The following is a 24,167-nucleotide window of genomic DNA, read 5'->3' on the forward strand; positions in this document are numbered from 1 at the left end:
TGGCTCATGGTGGACTCTTTATAAATATTTACTCATGCAAGTGCTTATTTTCAGCATCAGATTAGGAGGAAAGAGGCGGTTAATGACATCAGTGTTTTGCTTCTCTAGGTACCAGACCATGCTTGACTGCTGGCATGGGGAGCCCAATCAGAGACCCACGTTTTCAGAGCTGGTGGAACATTTGGGAAATCTGTTACAAGCTAATGCTCAGCAGGTTTGTGACCTCCATCCAAGAAACTTCTACAGAGAGTACATAGGTGTCCAGGGCTCGTCTGCTGCCTAGACCTTCTCATGGCCACAATACTGTTCTCTCAGCCACTGAATCCAAGGAGCCATATTCTTCCAGATCTGAGCAGTAATGCTTTTCTAAAAGTCCTAATTACCTTTTTGACAGATGAGATCCTAATTCATAACCTGGGAGCTGATCACTTTTATTTTTTACTGATGTATATTGTGGTGTCTTCAGAGGCTCTTATAAAGTAAAAAAGCAAACAAACAACAAACAAAACCAAAAAACAAAGAAAACAAAACCTAGTTGATCAAGTGAATATCAACAGTGGACAGAATTTCAAGGAATTTTAAATCCATTCTTCAAGCAAAAACACATCTGAACCCTGCAAAATTGATGGTTTTTTTTCCCTCTGTAAAACCCCAGGCCCTCATAACTTCCATTGGAGGATTTTAGACTGGTAGCCTTTACTATTAGAAAGTTACTTAATCTCCAGTCAACACCTCTTACTACAGTGAATGGAAGCCAATTTCCTCCTGCTTTTCTTTTGAACAGGTGGGGGACAATGGGTCAACTCTATTTTTATCGATAAACCTTCCAAACATTTAGAGGTATCAAATTGCCCTTTATTTCTTTCTCTTGATGAAATAGTGTTAAGTTCTGCAACCTTTTCTCAGTAGACCCATTTTCCTGAACATTTACTGCCTTTCTTTAGACTGTCATCAGTTTTCCCATTGCCTTGAAGCGTAGACGCTAAAATTGGATGACATGCCCTTTAAAGGACCCAGCTCGCGTAGATAGGACTATGTGAAGAAACGATTTCTCAGCTCTGTGGAGCTCTGCCTGTTCTGATCCATCTGTAACCACAACCCGTTTTGTCTTCATTATAGCCATAGTGCTCTGTGGTCCCCTTACTCATCGTGTTTTTTGTTAGATCCTTTAATATACTTTCATCTACACATGGCTTTTGAGTGCCCTTTTGTTTTTGACAAGCCATTTTTAAAGTTGTCTTAAAGTTTTACATTCAGATATGAAAGCCACATTCCCCATAAACAAGAAGCCCCAATGGCCTTTGTTTTTCATGGAAAGGCTCTTGAAGGACTGAAGCCATAACAATAGCACTGTGTGTTTATTGTTTCAGGATGGCAAAGACTACATTGTTCTTCCCATATCAGAGACTTTGAGCATGGAAGAGGATTCGGGACTCTCTCTGCCTACCTCACCTGTTTCCTGTATGGAGGAAGAGGAAGTGTGTGACCCCAAATTCCATTATGACAACACAGCAGGAATCAGGTACGGTCTAAGGTCAACATCCCCTGGGGGAGGGAGCTTCAAGGTCATCTTGGGGAAGGGGATGGAGGAAGGACATCGTGTAAAGTTGCTGCATTTCACTTGCACGTTCACCCTTCGCCCTGAGAGGTCCTCCTTGAAGAGGGCCTGGGTAGGTGAGTCTCTTTCCATCTGTGGTCCACATTGCTGCCTAAGCTCTTCCTTTCAGAATTCTAAGCCCTGCAGCTGCAAATAGCTGGAATGCCACAGTTTGTTAATCTCCAGAAAAAGAGACCAATTTTACAAAGACATCTGTATTTAAATTATCCCCATGTACTCTTTTATTAATGTGAATTAAATGGCTTAGGAAAGATTCAGGAAGGAAGAGTTCTATGCATTTATGAAAACAGACCTTTGCCTCTCTGGCTGGGATACAGTGTGCCATGGGGATGCGTCCTGAGTTAGACTGGGCAGCACAACTTCAGAAGCCCATCCCAAGTCTGATTTTCAGCATTTTATTTGCATAATGGGACTTCTGGGCTTATTTAAAACACATGCACTGCCGTATTTTCCTGATTTGTAGAGGGGTCCTAAAGGCAGCTTTCTTTTTATTCTCTCCCAGCACCTGTGCATAAGGAAAGAGTTGGTATGGTTTCTACAATATCATATTAAAATTGCCTTTTACTAAGCCTGGAACTACTTCACTTTGCTTTGTTTTGGGTATTTTCCTCCTGTAACCAGACCCCTGGCCGCATGAGCCCAGCCTGCCCCCTTGAGTGTGCTGTGGCTGCAGGGGGGGCCATGGAGTGCTAGCCTTTGGCCGGGTTGCCAGAGGGCAGGTGGGGAGTCACGCAGGACAGTTTGCCCTGTGAACTTGCACAGGGAGGGCAGCAGGAACGCTGCCGTGGGAGAGAAGAAAGCTCATAGTGGGAAGAAGCCAACTCGTAAGCTGTCCATTCCATTTGTGTCAAGAACTTACAGCATTTTTAGGGCTTCCCTGGTGGTGCAGTGGTTGAGAATCTGCCTGCCAATGCAGGGGACACGGGTTCGAGCCCTGGTCTGGGAAGATCCCACATGCCGCGGAGCAACTAGGCCCGTGAGCCACAACTACTGAGCCTGCGCGTCTGGAGCCTGTGCCCCGCAACAAGAGAGGTCGCGATAGTGAGTGGCCCGTGCACCGCGATGAAGAGTGGCCCCCGCTTGCCGCAACTAGAGAAAGCCCTTGCACAGAAACTAAGAACCAACACAGCCAAAAATAAATAAAATAAATTAAAAAAAAAAATCTAGTGGTTCTCAAAGTGTGGTCCTGGACCAGCACCTGGGAATCATAAATTCTAAAAGAACTTCCAGCATTTTTCAAAGAACTTTTTCTTACCAGATTTTGCCAAAGTTAGGCAAGGTAGATACTATTACCTTTTGATGTAGATGTTGAACGTGAGTGTCAGAGCAGTTACCTGGGGAGAATACAATATTGTGGTTAAAGATCCAGATTTTAGAGTCAGATGGAACTGGGTTGGATTCCCAAGTCTGCTCTTCACAGCTGTGACCTGGGGCAAGTTTTCACCGTGACCCAGGCAAGGACACTGCTGGTGTTGTACAAAAATGATGACTTTGAGAATTACATGGTATAATGAGTTTCTAAGTGCCTGGCACCTAGAGAACACTCAATAATTGATAGCAATTAAGTGAGCTGCTTAAAATCACATACCTGGGATGAATCCAGTTCCACTGATGTCTAACTCAGGGCTGTTTTCTCCCATACCAAGGAGGGGGCCTCAAAGAGAAAGAGGAATGAAATGAAAACCTATAGTTCCACCCCAACGTTTAAAAAGTCCTCGTTCAAGTTCAGCTGGCCTTCTGGTGTGGTAATTATTCCCGAAACACTGTTGCCTTCTGCGTTATCAGAAAGCCATTTGATCGTGAGCTGTGTTCCTTGGGTTTTTCTGTGACCAGGTGAGGTGAGGACCTAAGCCGGCAGCCTCTTGGCTTACTCAGGCGCTTTGCGTGTGGTGCCGAGAGTAGATGAAGTCACGTATGTGTAATGGAATTGCCAAATGCGATGCTGGATCTGAAACAGGGCTGCCAACATGTATTCCCAGAGGCGTGGACAAATGCGACACCATACTCCCAACACAGGCCTGGCTCCTATTTTCTGTCTGTGATTTTTGAATTGGTCTTTCCAGTCCAGTTTCTCTTTTATCCAGCTGTAATTTGAAAACTAAAATGGAAATTGGAATCGTTTGTCTGCATCCCCACTAGACCCCCTCCACCTTTTTGCCTTTACTAAAAATAAAGCACCACGATCACATTTTTAATCGTCCAGGTAAAAGGAAAGGCAGAATCGAGGCATCTGCACACAGCACATTTCACTTGGATGCTCTCTTGTGTTCTGCTTCCCTGGGGAAGAGGAAGTGAGGCTGGGGTGCCTCTCAAGGGACTTGTGCTCTTATCTTCCAAGAGCCAAGGAGTCTTTCTCACTTGCTTCCTCAATAATTTTCAATTTCATTGCATTATAAATAGAGCTGGACAGAGACATCCCCGTGGGAGCCAACCTCCTGATTTTTTGCCCCTTTATTTTTAAAATATTTTTTCAGCATTTATTTAGAGAAGAGGCTGAGAGATATGTGGGGGAAGGGTGAGGAGGAAGGACCACTAGTGTCTAGACTTAGGTTTGTCTCTAATTTCCCCTGTGGATCAGCTCTGGCCCCAAGTTTGCATGCTTCCTGCAAGAAAACACATCTTAATTGGACTCATCGTTCTTGGAGGGCAGTTTGGGGACCATCTGCAGTTGCTCCACCAATTCCCCTGGGAATTTCACCTCCCACTCCAAGCAGCTTATCAAAGACTTCTTTTCAATTCTCTCCCAGAGAAAGGTTCTGGCACATACCTTTTTTTTTTTCATTTTCGTTAATTGCTAGCGATGATTTAAACGCTCCTTGTAGATTGATGCCTGGGACAGCCTGCTGGCTAGATATTCCTGAATTTGGCTCTGATATTAGAGTGCTTGAAATGAAACTGTCCTTTCTGCACCTTTTGTCTATCTTTTTGTTTTTAACATCTTTATTGGAGTATAATTGCTTTACAGTGGTGTGTTCATTTCTGCTGTATAACAAAGTGAATCAGCTATACATGTACATATATCCCCATATCCCCTCCCTCTCGCATCTCCTTCCCACCCTCCCTATCCACCCTCCCCCCCCCCCCCCCCCCCGCCCCACCGCATGGTCAGTGCACACGTGGGAGAGAGCAGGGCTGTGCGCATACTAGGTGCTCAGTAAAGACTTGGGCAATCTTTACTTCACTGCTCTCTTCTTCCTTCTCCTTCCTAATGCTTTTCCAAGGGCGTCAATGTGGAATAAGGTAAAAACAAACAAAAACAACCCTGCATGGGCTCTAGAAACCTAAGTTTGAGCCCCAGTTCTAGCTCTTTCCTCCCTAAGCCTTAGCTTCCTCATTTCCATATAGGAAATAATGAAAACCTATTTTGTAGTTTTGTGAAGAGCAGTTGCAATGATGTCCATGAAAATGCCTTGTCAACTGTGAAGGGCCGAGCAATGTTTATTATTATTGGGCTCAGAAATCAAGGAGCTGGCCTTTCTAAGGCAGCTGCATTACAGCCCAAATACCTCTGGAATCTGTCCACTTCTCCAGACCTTGTGGGCATCACCTTTCTTTAGTCAGGCTGCTCTTCTTTCTCCTAGATAATTGGAACAGCCTCCCGATTGGCCTCATGGCCTCTGGTCTTACCCTCCTCAGCCCAGAGTCATCTTTCTAAAGGGCGTATCTGACTTTGTCAATCTCCTGCTTAAACTCCTTCAGTGACTGCTCATTGCCCTCAAGATAATAATCCAGATATTCCAGTTATGTGATTTTGGACAAGTTCCTTAACCTTTCTATGTCCTAGTTCCTCATCTGAAGTTGGGATAATGATATCCACCTAGAGAGGTACCATTTGTGGAGATGCCATGAGACAGTGGTTGAGGAGCATTTAGCACAGTGCCTGGCACGTGGGAGAGTCTCAATAAAGGATTCCTGAATGAGTGAATGAATGAATGAATGACTATGGTACCAATAATTTTTGGTAACCACCACTTTCAGGGGCTGGACTTAGGAGAAGTAGGCTTTTCTCTCTCCTTTACATCATGTCCTCTTTCCTGTGGAGTTTCCTGAGTGAGAATGTCATTGGTGAACCCCATTCTCTCTTCTCTGTAAGAGGAGGGACCAGCCTCCTGGGGCAGGGGAGGGAGACTTAGTTTCCATTATCCTTCTTTGCCCAAATGAGTCCTCTCTTCACTTGATCACAGAAAACACACGGAATATATAATATATCCAGAAGGCCGTCTAAAGTGGGAAGTATGCTGGGATAAGAGTGAAGAGTGAATTTGCTGTCCCTTCCCATGAAAAGGACTTTCCTTCTCTCCACTTGGGCTGATTTTAACAGAAAATCAGACTCACCCAAAGTCACATAGTAGGGAAGGAACACCCTTAGGGAACAGGCGACGTGTTGTTTTGATGTGACTAGTCCAATCCTTTGGACTCCTGAAAGAAACGTGTACCCTTTGGAATTCAAAGGAGGAAAACAAGCTTTGGTTGATGGTGCATCATTCTTTCTAAGACCCCCTTATCAACCACCAATGATCCCCTCATTCATCCTCCAGGTATCTTTGTGAGTGAGGAAAGGAAAGCTCTTGCCAGTACATTTTAAAGATGGAGCAATAGGGGCACAGAAATATATCTGTGACTTTCCCAAGTCTGTGTAGTTCGTGGTAGACTTTGAAATAGACAGAATACCTTGTGACTCTCGAACTACACCCCCGACTCTGTGGGCTAACAATAGGAGATTCAGCCCACCTGCCCCTGTACCCATTACGCCTCTGTTACATGTAGAGGAAGGTTATCTCCAGACCTTGCTGGGTTCAGCATCCTTTACTGGAGCCAGGTGAGATTCAGTGAGATCTGCAGGTGTTTCCTCTGCCCATCTTTCATTGACTGGTTGTTCTGTGGGCATTGTCTAGAAAACTTGCCTAGGAGATGGCCAGAAAGCTGTGAAACACTCAGTAATATGCTGAGAGCTCAGTGGAAGAATCACAGGCAATCAGCAAGCCAAGCAGAAGGCAGCTGACCACTGAGTCTGCTGTTGTTGTCTTCAGTCCAGCCCTGGACCTCAGAAGTACGATTCAAAGGAAAAGGGGCTCATCTAGGCCCCTCAGTTATATTATACTTTTAAATGGACTTTCACAGGAAATTAAGCCTTCAGTGTGTGCTAGCAGAGACAGACTTTTGTTTTGTTTTTCTTTTTCCAAAGGATGTTTTGAAGGTCGCTATTAAACTTGCGGTTGAAAGATAATGAACTTAGGTATCACTTGTGGAATCTGCAGCCAAATATACCACCACTAAAATATAAATATTTGTTCTTTTGCAGTCAGTATCTGCAGAACAGTAAGCGAAAGAGCCGGCCTGTCAGTGTAAAAACATTTGAAGATGTCCCGTTGGAAGAACCAGAAGTAAAAGTAATCCCAGATGTAAGCACATCTTTTAAAAATAGTCTTAGAAATAATACCAAATAATACCAAAGGTGAAACATTAGCTAGATAAATATTAACCTAAGCATTAGAGACTTGGAGCCTCATTATAAGGCTGTCCTTGAGGGTATGTGTGATGGGGTCATTACAGCAATGGAACTTATTGGGCCCCCTTGGTTTTTCCATAAGCAAAGCCCCTGGTCTAAGGTTCAAGACAATCCAGCTTCATGCCCAATTCCACTCAAGTGTACATAGATAGCATCATTGTGAAAGAGGGATAGAAACGGGTCTCCTCGGCTTCTTCTTCCTAAATTTCTCTCTTCTTCCAGGCCTGCGTCTATTTCTTGGAAGCAGTTACTTCCTTTTGTAGCCTGCACGGTTTCTGGCTATGGTACCTTTACCTGCCTCTGCAGAACGTGGGAATGTTGTCTGATAGATGGGTTAGGAAATCAGTTTAATTAAGTAATTGTTCAGTGTACACAATCAACTATGCCATCTCATTGTCTCTTAAAAAGGACAACCAGACGGACAGTGGTATGGTTCTTGCATCTGAAGAGCTGAAAACCCTGGAAGACAGAACCAAATTAGCCCCGTCTTTTAGGTAAGGCTCAGCCAAAATAGAAGGACACATTTCAACAGGAATTTTCGGAAGGAACTTAGGACTTTGAGCGTAGGTGCAGAGTTTTCCCTTTTTGTGTCTTTGTTGGTTGGGCAAATTTGCATCAACCTAACTAATAAAGAATGGAAACAAATCAAACTAATTACCTGGCAAGTCTAAAAAAGAATCTGAAATAAGAGGATTTGGTCAGTTTTCATGAGAATTTATGAATACTAGGGGATTTTTGAGCATATTTACTGTGGTCAGTGGTTTGTGTGGTACTGGCTAAGTAAGAAAGAGGTCATTGGATGTGATCCTTAAAACTATTGAGATAGTTAAAATCTTTGTGCACTCTACTCTGAAGAATTTTCAAACTTGAACAGAAACGGGTACACCTGTCCTTATGAAATATAATGTATAAAGAAGCCGTTATCTATTTGCTTAAGATACTTAAATTTTTTTGGCTGAATTATTAAGTACTTAATTGTGGGAAAAATGCTGAATTTGGTTTTGAATATTTCTTCCATGTGATTCTGTAGGAATTGGTAGCTGTTTTGAGTGGATATACCCGCTTTTAACTTAACAAATAAATAAGATTCTGTATTTATAAGAATATTGGGATGCAGAGTAGTTATTTATTTGCTAGCAGGTTCACTCTAGGTGAGAATAGAGAAGACTTTGATCTACTTATAATCGAACTGTTGGATAAAATGGGACCCCCCCTTGGTATCGAGTGATGCTCATGTAAAACAAACAAACAAACAAAAAACCCATTAAAATGTGCCATTGTGCAATTTCATTGTCTGCCATAGGCCCAGGATGAGAGACTGTGAGAGCCAATCATATGTTTCATTCACTGATTCCAATATATTTGTTCAGCAATGAATAGGTACCATGCCATTGTCTGAGACACTAATAAGCTCATCTTATTGAGGTTGAATTGAAAGAAAAAACGTATATCTAGTCATTTGAAATAACTTTTAAACCATATATGAACACGGAGTTAATAAAATCCTTTTTTGCAGTTTTTAACGTGAATAGCTTGGTAAAACACCTACTAAGGGGGCAAAAAACCCCACACTTCAGAATGGCTTAAGCTCTACATAGCCTACACCAAGCTACAAAAAGCCTTTTTAAGCTTCTTTTCTAAGCTTGGACATGATTACCGTCTGTCACGATTCCACGCCATTGAAAACATTCCCTAGTTGCTGCTGAGTGATCCAGGTCCTCCGTCCTTCCAAAGAATGTGGGTTTGATGAGTAAAAAGCACTTTTTGACATGTCTGGCTTGATTGCACACACACGCTTCGACTTACTAAAGTTTAAAGTTGCTCAAGAACTTTATTAACACCACCCACAGGCCTTGTAATCCCTTACTTGACAGTGTGGGGCAAGCACTAGCGGACTTTCAGAGCATCCCACTTTCGCTCCACATCCTGAAAGAGTCCCTTTGGCTCCTATCCTTGTATACAAACTTGTCAATCGGCAAGGCCATAGAAAGGTTCCATTGGTTGGAGCCTTCACATAACTCAGGAGAACCGCCTTTTATCTCGTCTCGGGCTTGAAAGACTTGGACCTGAATAAGAGGACTTATCTGAAACTCCAAATTCACGCGAGTACCTGAAAATAGACATTGTCTGAGTGAGGCTGCTATGTTGATTAACAAGTGGGAGGGAGAGGGACTGGTGTCTCCAGGGAGATGCCAGCCCACACGGGGTTGGGAACGGGGTTAGGATAAGATGCGAAAGAACTCCCTTCTCTCTGCCGACTCATTTGGTTGCCATCTCTTCTGCAGTGGAATGATGCCCAGCAAAAGCAAGGAGTCTGTGGCATCTGAAGGCTCAAACCAGACGAGCGGCTACCAGTCGGGGTATCACTCCGATGACACGGACACCACTGTGTACTCCAGCGAGGAGGCGGAACTTTTAAAGCTGGTAGAGATGGGACCGCAAGCTGGCAGTGCAGCTCAGATTCTCCAGCCTGACACTGGGATCACACTGAGCTCCCCTCCTGTGTAAAAGGAGGCACCCACGTCCCCCAGTCCTGGAAATCACATGAGAGGTGCTGCTCAGATTTTCAAGTGTTGTTCTTTCCACCACCAGAAAGTAGCCACATTTGATTTTCATTTCAAAAACAAGGACCTCGGACTGCAGGGAGGCAGTCCTCTAGGCATTTCCTGAGAAGATGCTTGTGACCCAAGAATGTGTTTGCGTCTTCTCCCGGTGTTGACCTTATTCTTTTTAAAATTCATTTAAAAAGCATGTCTGATGCCCCCTAATGAGGGTCACCCCAGGGGTTACAGCAAAAGAAGTTCAAGAAATGGCTTCATCCTCCAAGAAGTAGCAGTACGGGGGGAGTTGACACCTCTGTAAAACTAGAAGATAAACCAGGCAATGGAAGTGCTTTAGGTGTTGAAGATGGGAAAGACCTTTAGGGCTGAGTCCATCTAAGAAGCTTTGTTTAGGAGATGGGTCCTGAGCCAAGTCTTAACGTGTGGGGTTTGGATTGATGGAAAGGAAGATGCCGGCTTGCTTTGAGGATGCCCTGGAGCCTGCACGTGCATTGCGTTGGCTCCGGTGGAGGTGGGCATAGGGTCTGTTAGGAAACGTAAAGGCTTCATACGAGGTGACTGGTTTTAGAAGGTTGCGTGCTCTTCCCATTTGGGCTAAATGAGAGTTCCTTGCGCTGTTTCCGACTCCTAATGAGAGTTCCTTCCGGACTCTTACGTGTCTCCTGGCCAAGCCCCAGGAAGGAAGTGATGCGGCTCTGGCTCCTTGTCTCCCAGGCTGATCCTTTATTCAGGACACCGCAAAGGACACTCAGGCTGTCTGTCGCGTCCAAGATTTCTGACTGTGTAAACCAGCTTCTGGTTTCTTCTGGATGAACACCGACATGTCTCTCCTGATGTGATATGTCTGAGCCTGAATGCAGTAGATTCAGTATCAAGCTGTGGTGTCAGAGCTTCAGGAAGAATATTACTCTCTTGTTCCTTCTCCCCTCTCCATGCCTTCCCCCTCCCTTCAGTATTTTCCTGACCTCCCGGCCAGTCAGTATTCTAGTAATTTGGCCTCTACACCCTAGTAAAAGCTGACTTGGTTTGTTCACTCTCTGAGTAATTATTAGCCAGATTTCAAAATTACTTTGTAGCCAAAGTTATAACAACAACTATTGTATTACTTAGACTTTTAACATGTAAAGCTCTTTCTACTGGTTTCTGCCCTTGTTCTTTCCTTTTTAAAAAAGAAAATGTATTTTTCGTTTGGTACCATAGTGTGAGATGCTGGGAACCATGACTATAAAACATGCTATGGCACATATATTTATAGTCTGTTTATGTAGAAACAAATGTAATATATTAAAACCTTATATTATATATAATGAACTTTGTACTATCACATTTTGTATCAGTATTATGTAGCATAACAAAGGTCATAAAGCTTTTAGCAATTGATGCCATTTTATTAAAAAAAAAAGTGAAAAACTTGAAGTAATCCCTTTGCAAGGTTGCATCACTGTACCTATCATTTCTCTCACTTCTAGAATGGAGGAGGGGGAATCAGACATCATTTCCATATGGCTGTTTTTTATGTTCACTTGTTCCCTTATTCTTCTTATGAAGGATATTTTCATTAAATGTTTATATACTTTTTAAACCAATAAATGTATTCTTAGTAAAAAAAAAAAAAATAGTGGTATAATACTATCACAGCTGTTTTGAGGGTAAGTATTTCTGGCTTAATTGCTTCTACCCCTCCTCTTCTTCATTACACAAATAATTCACACACACATGCACTCTTGTTAAATTCCAAGCACTTCTGAGATTCTTAAAACATGGACTGAGAGATACCTGATAAATACTCCAACAGTATTTGTTGCTCGCTAGTAACCCCTGTGCCTGTTAGAACAGCCAACCATGAAAATCATGGGGCGAGAGATCCCGAGACAGGTGGCCAGACCTGGCAGCGCAGGGAAGCATGGAGCATATCTATAGTTTTCAATAATGCTTTACTCTATCCTTGCAGTGTCAGAACCTCAGATCCAACATTGCCATTTTAAATGATTACTTTTGCCTGAATTCAGTGAGTGGAATTATCCAAAGATCATTGACACCAAAGTGTGGTCCTACTCTTTCTTCGTGGGATTTTTTTATACAAGATTTTGAAACATTTATATAATCAAAAAATATGCCTTTTTTTTTTTTTTTAATGTCTTCTGGGTTTTTTAATCATATTGAGGAAGATCTTCCCAATTCTAAAATAACGCAAAATTCTAAATTGCCTTCCTTCTTTTATTACATTTCAATCCATTTGGGATTTATTTTTGTATATGGAGTGAGGTAGGGATCTGGCTTTGTTTTCTTTAAGCGGCTGTCCATCATGGCAGCATTGCTTATTAAATATACCTCTTTTCCCCTGTGCTTGGGGAAATACACATTGTGCCATTTTTCAAACCCTATCATCTCACTGAGACATTCTGCACAACTTTATGATGGAAAAGAGGGTGCCTCCGGGTGTGTGTGGTTCCTGGGCTCTGCACTTACAGACTGGGCCGTTGGCTGGAGTTAGTGGAGTAGGGTCTTCTGACAGATGTTAAACTGTAGGTCACGCCTGGTCTTGTCTTTCCTGTTGTTACAGTGTTGTCCAGTAAATGAATGGCAGAAGAGTCTAGGTTATTCAAGATGGAGAAGACCTCATAGACAAACAGAATTTTCTTCATTTGAGGAAAAAGAGATTTTATTTCTCATAAGCGGCCCCTGGCACTGTTTCCAATGCCAGGAATTTGGATTCATTTGAAACTTCACACTGCATAAAGAAATGCTTTCAGCACCTCAGGCAGAATAGTTAAGAGGTGAGGTTTGGCCCTCTCCTTCTTCTCTTTTCTGTTTTCCACGCCCCTTGTTCTTAGCTCCTTTTCTCTCCTCATTTGCCTCTGTATTGAAGAGAACGTTGTAGCTTTTTAAAGTGCTTCCTGCACGGTCTCATTTTCAAGGCTTTCACTGAAGGTATTTGGTGTGTTTTAGGTGAGGCCACACTGTCTCCCCTTGGCTCCTGACCTCTCTCATTCTCTCCCTTGACTTGCTTTGTTCTTCTCCTTCTTCTCAAACCCCTTTGTCCCTTCTCCTTCTGTTTCTCTCTTTCCACTAAACTTCCTCTCCTGTGAACCCTCCCCCCAGCAGCCTTTCTCCTCAACCACATCACAGGAGAGAGGAGAGTGGTGGGAAGTTTAAGTTCATTACCCCTGGACTAACTATTCCTATCAACGTCTGTTTCAATGAAAGAAGAAAAGTAAAAATCTCAAATCCACAACTTTGTAGTTAACCCATTTTCCTGTCTCCCCTAGTATGTCTTTCTTTCTGCCTCTCACTCGGATATTCATCACCCACATGGTAAAATGTAGGCAAACCCAGAAAGCTAAAGCCTTTCAGTGAGTAACTCTTGATATAAATCTTTCCACATTTGTGTGCCCTTGTCCCTTAGGGATAGTAGGCATGTCATGTCCATGCTTTCAGGTAAGGAGTGAGCACAGGATCAAAGGGGGTTCCAATCTGTTTTTATAAAATTCCTTTTTCTACATGAGTCTCTCCCACGTAAGGGTTTAGACATAAGTGGAAGTCTGGGCAGTCTCTGTGACACCAATATTAAGTCTGATTTTGGCGGGGGAAAGTTACAGAATGCTCCTAGGTAATAGAGGTTAAAAAGGTAAAATAAAGCCATTTGCTCTAGTTTCGATCAGAATGGAGAGAATTAGAAGAATCTGGGAGGAGCAACTCAGAGAGAAATGTAAGTTGGCCTGAAGTTCTGGAGCTAAAGTGGTAGAACATACCAGGCTCAGCTGAGGTCTGACTCAGAGATAAGAGCTCTGAGTTAGGAAAGAAGTATTCTAAGGAAGACTATTGATAAGACAAGGATTACAGTAAACTGTGACAGATACTTGACGAGTGAATGTTAATGAGAAGATATCAAACTGTATCTTAGATTTTATTTTCTTTACAACACAGCATATGACCTTTATGTGACTTCTTGATACCTGTAGAACAACATTACATTCAGTAGTTTCACTCATAGTTTTTGGTTTAAAAATAAAAGAATGAAAACATATGGTTTGATTTTTTATGTTAGTCTCACCTTTTGTTTATTCTGAGTACTTTAGAACCTATGATCATTGTACTTACCAGTAACTGGTGACAGCATACCCCCATACTATACTATAATTGCTAGAAGCTCTCAACTTTTAGATACACTGGCATAGAAAAAGGGCAGGGAATAAGAAAGCTGTCCTTCGCTCCAGCTGTATTCCATTCTTTGCTCTCTGTCGTCTCTCTTCTTCAGGGAGTGACGTTTGTGGGGGGCAGGGGGTGTGGAATAAGGCCAGGAAAGTGAGTGGAGTTCTTCAGTGTGAAGGATACTCTCAGTGGCTGACTCTGATCCCGTGTGTACTTCACAGGATATGGGGTAAGAAATGACTCATCAAGAGCCCTCTGAACCATTGTTACGGGGAGAGGTTTCATGGGAGCCTGGTGCTTTGCATGGAATCTCTTTAAGCTGAATGTCTTATCCTGATAAAGGGGATTGAAAACATTCCGTTCATTGCCACAGAGAGAACAGAAATGGAAATGAAAACCCAGATGCAAAGTAGAGAATTCAGGCTGGATACATAGTGAGCAACAACATTCCACGTTCATCCCCCAAGCTAACAAGAAAACTGGCAGACAGGAATCCTGCAGCACATAGTGGGGAAAAGCAAGGCCCTCCAGAGAAATCAGGTACCAAAGATTCAGCCCTTAATACTAAACTTTAAGCAAGTAATATTTATTTGTTTGTTTATATTTAACTGTACTTTAAAAATGCTACATTGTGCCAGACACTCTTTTGAAAAGAGTTTATTAATATTAACTCATTGAATTAATAGGGACCCTAAAGCAAGATGTAGGCATCACAGTGTAGATTGGGTGGCAATCTCCTCCTTTTATGTAGGAGACATAAAGGGATCCTCACTGATGGTTTCTACAAATGTTTGTTAGGCATTTACTGTGTGCCACGCACCTTAGCAGACAGTGGTCAAAACTGATTTCTTAGCTGCTTGGGTTACAGGTTATCAGCAGAACCCTAGAGAGGAGGAACTCCAATCTTATTCCAGAACTCTCTACAGATCCTTATGGTACCCCTTTAACAAGGGTTCTCATTATTGGCTCATTCTTCATTCAGTCATTTTTGAATAAAGATCTGAGTTCAAGAACACTCCTAGGTATTGTAATACATAGATTCCACCATGGGGGGGGGGGCTTAACCTGACTTCAGAGTCAGGATGCTCATGGGAAAAACCAGATAAGAAGCCTTCTGACAGAAGGCTGAGGAAATGCTTTTCTTGGTCTGGTTCACCTCACCTTGAAAAATTTGCATTTCCCTTGTAAAGCAAGAGGAGATTCTGTTAATGCATCCAGAAGAATTCCATGTTGGCAGGCATTGTATGGCAACATAGAAGGAATCTTTTGTTTTGTCACATAACACTGTTTGACCTTTATACTACTGTTCTACCTTTTAAACTTTTCCAGTGGATGAAAATCCAAAGTACGGAAAGAATAAATTCCATCATTGCCATTAGTTTGACTAGGAATTCTTCAGTAGGGATTGTTCTAAATGTATAATGACTTCCCCTTGGGTATTTCAAAATATTATCAAGTAGCATGCAACATTTCATGAATACATCTGTTTTACAAATCAAAGTGTACTCCTGTATAAACCACCTTGAGAATCTTTTAAGCAGCATATACTTGAAGCCAATAGAAACAGAATTTCCTTTTAGTTCAATCACCATGAATAGATCATGATATATTGCTGTGCCTTTTCCCCCTGCCCCTGTCTAATATGGTTGGCAAATTGCCTTGAGGACCTGTCATGAAGAGAAAAAAAGATCTTCATTCTTCCTTTATCAACCTCATTCATCAGTAAATTTCGGTGTTCTGCCCAGCTTTCATTCTTGTAGTCTTTTGCACTGCAGGAGAGCTTATTCCTTCTCTGACTGATGAACAAGACAAGAGGATGTCGTGCCAGAAACTATTCCTGAGTCCAATCTTACAGAATTACTTAATAATGTTCACTTTAAAAAGAAGTACCAATAAGTATTAATTTTGGATGACATATATATTAGAACAAGTTTAATCATGGTAATAGAATTTTTAGATAAATATATATCATGGATACAACTTTCATTATGTTTCTCTGTTTCATGGTGATAGACATTTCAAGTAGCTCTGCAGTCACTCAGACCCGAGTAGCCTGAAGGACAGAGAAATAACCTTGCTTGTTGATCGTCTGCCATATGCCAGGCATTGAGCTATGCACTCCTCACATTTTATCTCATTAAATCCTTGTAATGGGCCCGCCTGTTAGGTGCTGCTATCACCAGGTTACAAGTGAAGACTGGCAGTTAAAATTTGAAGCTCCGGTAAGCAAGGTTATGCCGGGATTGAATCCAGTCTCCTTATACCTTGGGGACATGTTCGTATTTGGGATGGGAACCAGGATGGGATCCTCTCTCCTGATGGAAGGCAGTGAGCTGACTCATCTGATAAATCAACCAACCAAATAAAAGGTACATATGAAGGTGGCCTGGTACCTTTAAGTGTCTTAGTTAATATATGTTGGCTTAAATATTTCCATCTTTCAGGCAGCTTTATCTACAAGCTAAATCCACTTTGACTAAATGTAAAAGCTTAGTGTTACAATAAACATCTGATTTCCAGAGGGAAGAAAGTGTGTTACTTACTAGCTGTATGGTCTTGCGCAAGTTACTTAACCTCTTTGAGTCTTCTTTTCCTTAGCTGGATAAGAATTAAATGAGATATGTATGTAAAGTACCCACCATACTACCTGATAAGTGGAAAGTATTCAATAAAGGTAGCTATTTTCTTATGCTGCTGGGGAAAGGGAAGTTAGGTTTACAGCTTGTTGAATGATAGTTCTCAAAGATTGTGAATTAACTTACCATTGACAAACTGCTTGGAGGTCTCCAGTGGTACTTTCTGCTGCCCCTGGTTCCCTAGGTTTGAAGACTGGCATAAGGACTCAGCATGAAGAACAAATTGCTGGATGACAAGTGCCTGGGAAGATTGCAGTGTGATAGAGTCAGGACTCAGTAAAAGCTCACTGGTCAGTGACTCAAATAACTTAATTCAGTTTTTCTGGACAAATTTTGGGATGGGGCACCATGGCTTAGCAATAACTTTAAATTGCTTAACAAATATCAGTTTGCCAAAAATCAGCTAGACAATGACCAATTTGCTAAAAATCAGTTTGTCAGATGACCGGTTTGCCCAATGATGAACTCATCAAATTAAACTTGTCAATAAACCCCAGACTTTTAAGAGTTATCTATAAAGTTTACATCAATTTGTATTGAAGATTTCTGTGAAGTTGTAATGGACTGGTTTTCACTTTGTCTTCAAAACAGAATTTTATGGAAAGTTCAATTCTTCAAAAGTTGATGGACATAGGCTTACATTTCCCATGAATACATTTAATCATTTTCAATGAGTCATTCAAACTCATCAATTTCAGCATAAAATTGTATTATATATTTGCCATTGATATATAAATTCTGTCAAGGGATCCAAACTAATCACAATGATATGAAATGCTGAATTGTTCTTACTAACTGCTGCTAGAAATGCAAGATGAAGTCTCATATGCCATTTGAGGCATTATTGAAATGACATTCAGAGCAATACGAACTCAAAAGTGGCTGGAGCAATTCCATTATACTAAGAATGTTAGCTTCATCAAGACAAGAATTTCTGTCTATTTTGTTCACTACTTTATCTCTAGTGTCTAGAACAGTGTCTGGACAGTAGTAGGTACTCAATATCTGTGGAATGCAATGATAAAATCGGTCATTTGGTAAATAGAATTTTAGCCAATTGGCTCTCAGCAAATTGATTTTTGGCATTTTAGCTTGCTTTCCTAGGTATGAGCAAGATCAAAAAAAAATACTTAAGGGCTTTTGTTGACTACATGTTCAGGGTACGTTGGAGTTTCCAAAGAGGTGAAGGAAATTTTAAGTTGTGTAAATATGGGGAGATCAAGGAAGGGAGTTGTCCCCCAGTCTCCTTGCTGATTAGACCAACTTGATTCTGACTCTCCGTTCTTGTAACCACACTTAAGAGATAATTTGACAAGCTGTCATCTGATGCCCAATCACATGCTCTTTCCTTTGTGCCTCACAGAGTCTCCCTTCCCTGGAGTTAAGTAGAGATTGTTCTGTAAGGTTGTTGGAGAGGAGTTATAAGAGTTGAGGATCAGAGTACCAGTTGGCTCAGATGGCCTCCAAGTCCTCTTTCAGCCCAGAATATTAGAGACCAAGAAGCTGGGTGCTTGAGTAAGACAGACGGGTTTGGATCTTGGCTCTACCATATACTAGCTGTGTGATCACGTACAAGTTACTGACCTCTCTGAGCCTCAGTTTCCTCATTCATGAAATAGAGATAACAACCGTACAGGGGTTGTCATAAGGGTTAAATAAAGTAATGGATGTAAAGGGCTTAGGACAGTGCCTGGCACACAAGTGCTCAATAAGTTCCTTACCTATTATTATGAATCGATTAAAAAGAATGTACTATGTCTTCCTTTCTTTTTTCAAGAGGTGATAATCAAGATTTCAGTCTCAAATTGTTAACGTAGACACTTCTAAGAGCTCACCAAGTTCTTCTGAGGGCAGGGAAGTTACTTTTTTGTTTTCAAAATAGCTGCTTCCACAGATGACGCCCAAATATATACACAACACTTTAGTCTTTGCCGTGGACTCCAGACTTCTGCTTTGTTCAGGGGCCTGGGTGGAATGGAGACAGGAAGAGGCTCTGAGACACAGTGGCCGAGGAGCCGGAGTGCAGGCCGGGTTCAGCAGGGAAGTGGCCCCGTGAGTCACAGGCTGGAAAACTCCGGCAGGGCCCCTCTGGCTCCCGGGCTCCTCACGCTGGGAGACGTTTCCTGTTCTTTACACTTGGCGGCCCCGCCTCCCCCAGGAGTTCCTTAAGTCTCGGTCTTTAACTGAATTGTTGTAACCCAGGGGAAGGAGTGTTTTCTGTGTCTGCCAAGGCCGGGAATCTCCCAAGCCTTGCGGTAATTGCGTATGAAGCAAGTTGTCTCTCCGGGTTGGGGCCTACCTTGCCGTCCTGGCCAAAGGAAGGCGGTAGCGTTGACTGGTTCCCTCGGGGGTTGGAGGGGCTTAGCTAGCTTGTGAGTTAAAAAGCCAAGTGTTACTACCAAAAGAATCCTTCTACGGCACCCCTGGGAGGGCAAAAGCTTCACTTTGACTTTGGATAAGGTGCTCAGTAATCCCCTGGGCTTTGCTCGCTCCAGCTCCACGTGGCATGAAGGTCAGCACAGGAAGCCCTGGTCGCCGGGGCAGAGGAGCTGATGTGGGTCATCTGGGCCCCAGCTTGGCCTTTGACAGGTTTATGGAGGACAGAAGGCAGGGAGGAAGCTCCTCCCTTGGCTTTGGCCTCCCAGCTGGTTCAGGTTGGGACGCTGTTCAAGGCCCCTCTTTGGGCCTGCAGACTGATTAGGCCCCAGACTCTCCTGGGGTCATCTGGAAACAGTCCAGGCCCTCTAACATATGGCCCTGATAAGGATCTCCCTCTCCGAGATAAGGAGCTGTTTAAGGGAGTCTGAGGAAGCCCGGGGTTTGTTTCCATAAAGCTGCACAATGTAAAGTGTAATCCCTACACAGATGCAATTAGCTGTTAAGCATATTAAGTCGTGAGGAAGGGGTGCTCTGCTGGCTCATAAATTACTGTGAGTCCACCCCAGGGGGACCGAGGGCAGGTATCTTTTCCTGCCAGATCATTAGAATGGTGACCGATGATGGGTCAAGAGGCTGAGCTTTCTGCAGCTTCGGCAGCCATGAACCTCCTGAGGAGGAAGGACCCCAGGGAGCCGCAGCCACGAAGGACCATTTGTTTCCCTAATATTGGGAGGGCTAAAGAGTCACCTCTGAGGGAGGCTTTGAAGTCCTGTCAAGGCTCAGTGTGGCAGCCAGCTGGCTCGGCGTTTCCTGCTAACTCAGGGTTTGGCACTGCGGCGTTAGGTTGCCAGGTGAGCTTGGTGAAGGTCGAGTGCCCCTCCAGAATGGCCAGGTGGATGCCTGGCAAGGCCATTAAAACTGCATCTGTCAGAAGGAAGGAGACTCTAAGTCTCATTTCTGGGCAAATAGCTACTAAATGGCCCTTACCTTGTGTACCAATGGCACCTCCTCATTACTTCCATTGATTTCATAGAAATAATAATAACAGCAACAATAATAATCGATAAATTATTAAGAACTTAGTCTGTGCTAGGCAGGGTACTAAGCAGTTATAAATATAGTTCTCATAACAACCCTCTGAGCTAGGTACTAATGTTATCACCAATTTACAGATGAGGAAACTGAAGTTTAGGCGGGTTAACCTATTTGTACAAAATTGTACAGTTAGTAAGAAATAGTGGATCCAGATTTTAATCCCAGAAGCTGATTCAAGCACTGAAACTCATAGTAAATATTGTAGGACCTGTTAGAAACATCTCTCCACTAGGCTTGTGGAGAAATCTGCCATTCCTCAGACTCCAATTGGTATCAAGACCAACCCAAAATAAGATGTATTAGAAAAATATGTTGGTAGCGCCCATAACAATATAATCTTCTCTATCCCCTCTCTTTATCAGCCTGATTCAGCCTGACCTTCAGAAACTCATTTGGGGCTTTTCTGTCATAGTTAACTTTAAGTTGTTTGGGAACTTTCTGAGATGGTGTAAGAACAAAACAATCGGTGAAAACTCCTGTAATTGTGTCTTTGAGTGTCTTCAAATTTTATAGAGACAGGGTTTTTCAGGCGAATAACCAACAGTTGGGGTGGGATGCTGAGGAAATCAAGTTAAGATTCTGGATTTCTAAGCAGACTATAGGAAAGTCTCTTTCCTTTGAATTGGCCAGCTAGCACTCCAGCTGTCAGGCTCTCCGGAGTTTGTGTGCCCGGGCAGGATAAGATGCTTAAGGCTGGGTGGGTGGCAGACTACAGTTTTTCAAGGTGACATTCTCTTTCTCTTCTGGTCTCCTCTATGCAGCTTCCAATCAGAAATATTTGAACACTGACAATGTCTGATCTGAGAATCCAATGAGCATTCCCTGCCAAGGCAGATTGTGATGTGACCGCTTAGTGATGTCACTGCTCTCTTTACGATGCTGGCTGAATCTTCCATCCACTGACTTGTGATGGGAGATTCCTAGAGACTGATTCACTCCAAGTGGAAGCTTTATTGATTTCTCTTAAGTGACAAGAGGGTCTCCTACCAGGCACTTTATTGAAAGTTAGTGTCAGCCCACTACCGACCTCCACAACCTGCTGGGGTTCTTAGTCCATGGTCGTCCTCGGACCCTGTACTGTATGTAAAGTGCTGAGTGCACACAGGGGGACAGCATGACAGCCTTGAGCATTTAGCGCACCAGATAACAGAGTCTGTGCAGTAGACTTAGGATGGCAAGACAGTAAGTGGCTCTGTGGCCAGCAAGAACCAGATGGGAGTGGAGTAGAGAGTGACCAGGTCAGCCAGGCTATGCCGAGACGAAAACACAGCTTACTCCGTGTCTTATCAATTGCCATTTTGTGTGACTTAAGTCAGCCCAGTATTAAATTTTTTTAAAAGTATGGGGGCAGTGGTGGAGTGGGGCAGGCATGGACGAAAATCTAAATGCTGTGGTACTCATTTCCAGAACCTTCAGAAGATAATGTCCCACCAGGTGCCGTGCGGGGGACGCTTAGGGTAGGCTTGCCCCAAGGTGAAATAATAATCACAAAGTGATCTTTACATTTTCTGATAAAGCTCTCCCTCTTGCTACTAGCAAAAGCTGATGAACATCGCATTTGAGTTAAGCACTGAGAGCACCAGGGAGTGTTGAGATAAACCACCACAATTATTAACATACTTGCTGTTTAATGGCACGAAAACCACCATTAGTGTGGTGGGCCTGACTGGGTTCCCGCAGGGATCCTGCCCTCGTGTGGGCCCAGCTTATTACGTTTTATTGGCAGCCCACAGCTCATGTTAATTGTACAGCCATCCCTATGAAGCGTTAGTCCCTGAAAGGTGTAAGCTTGTCCCTCCTCACACCAGTTTGCTTTCCTAGGGCCTGGTAAGGTAGAGTGGTGGGTCAGTTTGAAAGTTGTCATTCTTATTTGTGGCTCTGATTTTCTTTTTCACTATGTATCTCACGAGATACCTGTGTTCCCCTCTCTCTTCCCCCTCCACTGTACCCACCAACTGTTCAGATATGGTGCTTTTGATGGTCTGTGTTGAGAATTGATGCTCTGGAAGATTTCATTTCCCAGAGCTTGTTGAACTCTTTTAAGCAGGTACTATTTATAACAGCTTCCTTGCTAAGAGTGATTTTATGAATGTACTTGCATGAAAAATATTTTTGAAGCTTATTTGGCGATTTATAAAAATGGAATGTATGAAGATTCTAGCACCCTATACCTTCCACAGTGTACCAACCAAAAACATAAGATATTCAAATATTGTATTCACTTGATAGTTAAACTCAACATTTACTAAAATATAGTGTAACTTTTGTTAAAGGTGACTTGTCACAAAATATTTATTGAAAACATAAACACTTTTCGGGATGACTGAGTAGATTCATCCACATCCCTGATCGTTAACGTGTTACAAATATGCAAAGTCACATGGAACAGGCTTTGGATGGGTTTTGTTAGGTCCCCAAGAAACAGACGTCAGTAATCGTGCACGTTAGAGGCAAAGACCTCAGCCCAGGAGGAATCAACGTGAGAAAACCCCAAAGCAAATCCCTGCCTTGAAGGTTTAAGGAAAACAACAATGGAGGTGTCTGCAAAAGTGTCTTTATCTGTCAAAGTGCTTTCAGGTGTAATGAACAGAAAACCCTGACTCAGATGGGTTTGCCCCTGAAGACCTTGACTTGACCTTGGAATAACCTGGGGATCAGTAGTTTCTAAACTCCCTAGAGATTCTGATACACAGTGAAAGTTAAGAAAAACTGGTTTAAACAATAAGAAAATGTATTACCTCACATAACAACAAGTCTGGAGGTGGAGCTGGCTTTAGCAGCTCTGCGATGCCACCAGAGACCCAGGTTATTTCCATCTCTCTGGTTTTTGATCTTCAGTGGCAGTTTCAATGTCACACAGAAAGCAAGATGGCTGTGGTTGGTCCAGACGTGACAGTGTGAGAAAGAAAAGAGAAACCATGTCATCGTGGGGCCGTCTCTCAGAGACAAGCAAATGATCCCCACTTACACCCTGGACTTCACCTGATGGCTCATTGGTCAGAGCTGGCCATTTCTGAATCAGTCACTGGCAAGGAGGATGGGATTATCCTTAGATCAATCAGGAAGCCCTTGGAACCAAGGGTGGGATGGCCGAAGCCCATGGCTTTGCCATGAAGGCACAGGACCGTGTGCCTGAATAAACTGGGTTTGTTATGAAGAAAAATAAGTCTGGATGAGGGAATCATTCACTGTGAGTGATGAGGTGAACTGGAGTGACTTGTTTGGTTTTATTTTTCTTTTTACTGCTTTCTTTTCAAGTCACAAAACTAAAATATGTTCTTTGTACAAAATTTTTAAACTTCAGGAAATTAAAATCACATTAGTTTCTACCTAATAACATTATTATTACTTGGTTTTAACATACGTATTTTAAATATATATGTTATATATATTTAGAATATATGTGTATATTTAGAATATATATGATTAGAAACCAAATATTAATAATACAAAAACATACATATTTTATGTATATATGTGTGTATATTTTACATATATATATACATAGATAGATATGTAAGGATATAATGGGATAATAATATGCATGGTATTTTGTAAGTCTGCTTTTTCACTGAAAATATACTGTGAACATTTCCCCATGGTAGTAAATACTCTTCTAAATCTTGATTTTTGATGGTCATATAGTATTCCATTATTAAATGTGTAATAACCAGTCCCCTGTTGTTTGATAATTGTTTTTCTCATGTTTTTTACATTATAAATGTAAAAATATTATAGGTAATATTTATAAATGTAAAAATATTAATTTGATAAACATAATTGTGCCACTTTTCTCTTTCTTTTAGAGATCTATTCCTAGCGGTGGAGTGGCAGACTTAAGATTAAGATCATTTTTAAAGCCTTTAATAACTACTGCCAGTTCATCAACTGATATGAGTGGTACAATGCCTTAGGAAAGCAATTTTGAGAATGTATCTGGTCCATTGTATCAAAAGCCTTAAAAATATTTATATCTACTAATCCTGTTCCTGGGAAATTTATACTGAGGAATTAATCTGAACTAAACAAAAGTAAGAGAAGGCTATCTGCACAAAGATGTTACTGGCAGCAGCCTTTATAACAGTAAACTTTTGGAAACATTCTAAATGCTTTAGAAACACATTACTGGAAGTGTTCTTGGAGATCATCTAATTCTTACTTTTCAATGTGGAAACTAGTATCCGTAGAGTTACAGTGGTTTCCCTAGGATCACACAG

General features: G+C 42.2%; 1 protein-coding gene across 3 annotated transcripts in view; it reads left to right on the plus strand.

Moving 5' to 3' along the window:
- KDR (kinase insert domain receptor) overlaps nt 1-11,278 on the plus strand; it is a 201,015-nt gene extending 189,737 nt beyond the window's left edge. For all 3 annotated transcript variants that reach the window (XM_068542929.1, XM_068542930.1, XM_068542928.1), the window contains 5 exons: nt 109-214; nt 1,371-1,522; nt 6,921-7,020; nt 7,536-7,621; nt 9,413-11,278. In XM_068542929.1, the coding sequence (XP_068399030.1) occupies nt 109-214; nt 1,371-1,522; nt 6,921-7,020; nt 7,536-7,621; nt 9,413-9,635 (667 nt within the window). In that variant the 3' untranslated portion in view covers nt 9,636-11,278. The remainder of the gene's footprint in view (nt 1-108; nt 215-1,370; nt 1,523-6,920; nt 7,021-7,535; nt 7,622-9,412) is intronic.
- The last annotated feature ends 12,889 nt before the right edge of the window (nt 11,279-24,167 follow it).

This window comes from Eschrichtius robustus, chromosome 4, assembly GCF_028021215.1.
Source record: "Eschrichtius robustus isolate mEscRob2 chromosome 4, mEscRob2.pri, whole genome shotgun sequence".
NCBI classification, from domain to species: domain Eukaryota; kingdom Metazoa; phylum Chordata; class Mammalia; order Artiodactyla; family Eschrichtiidae; genus Eschrichtius; species Eschrichtius robustus.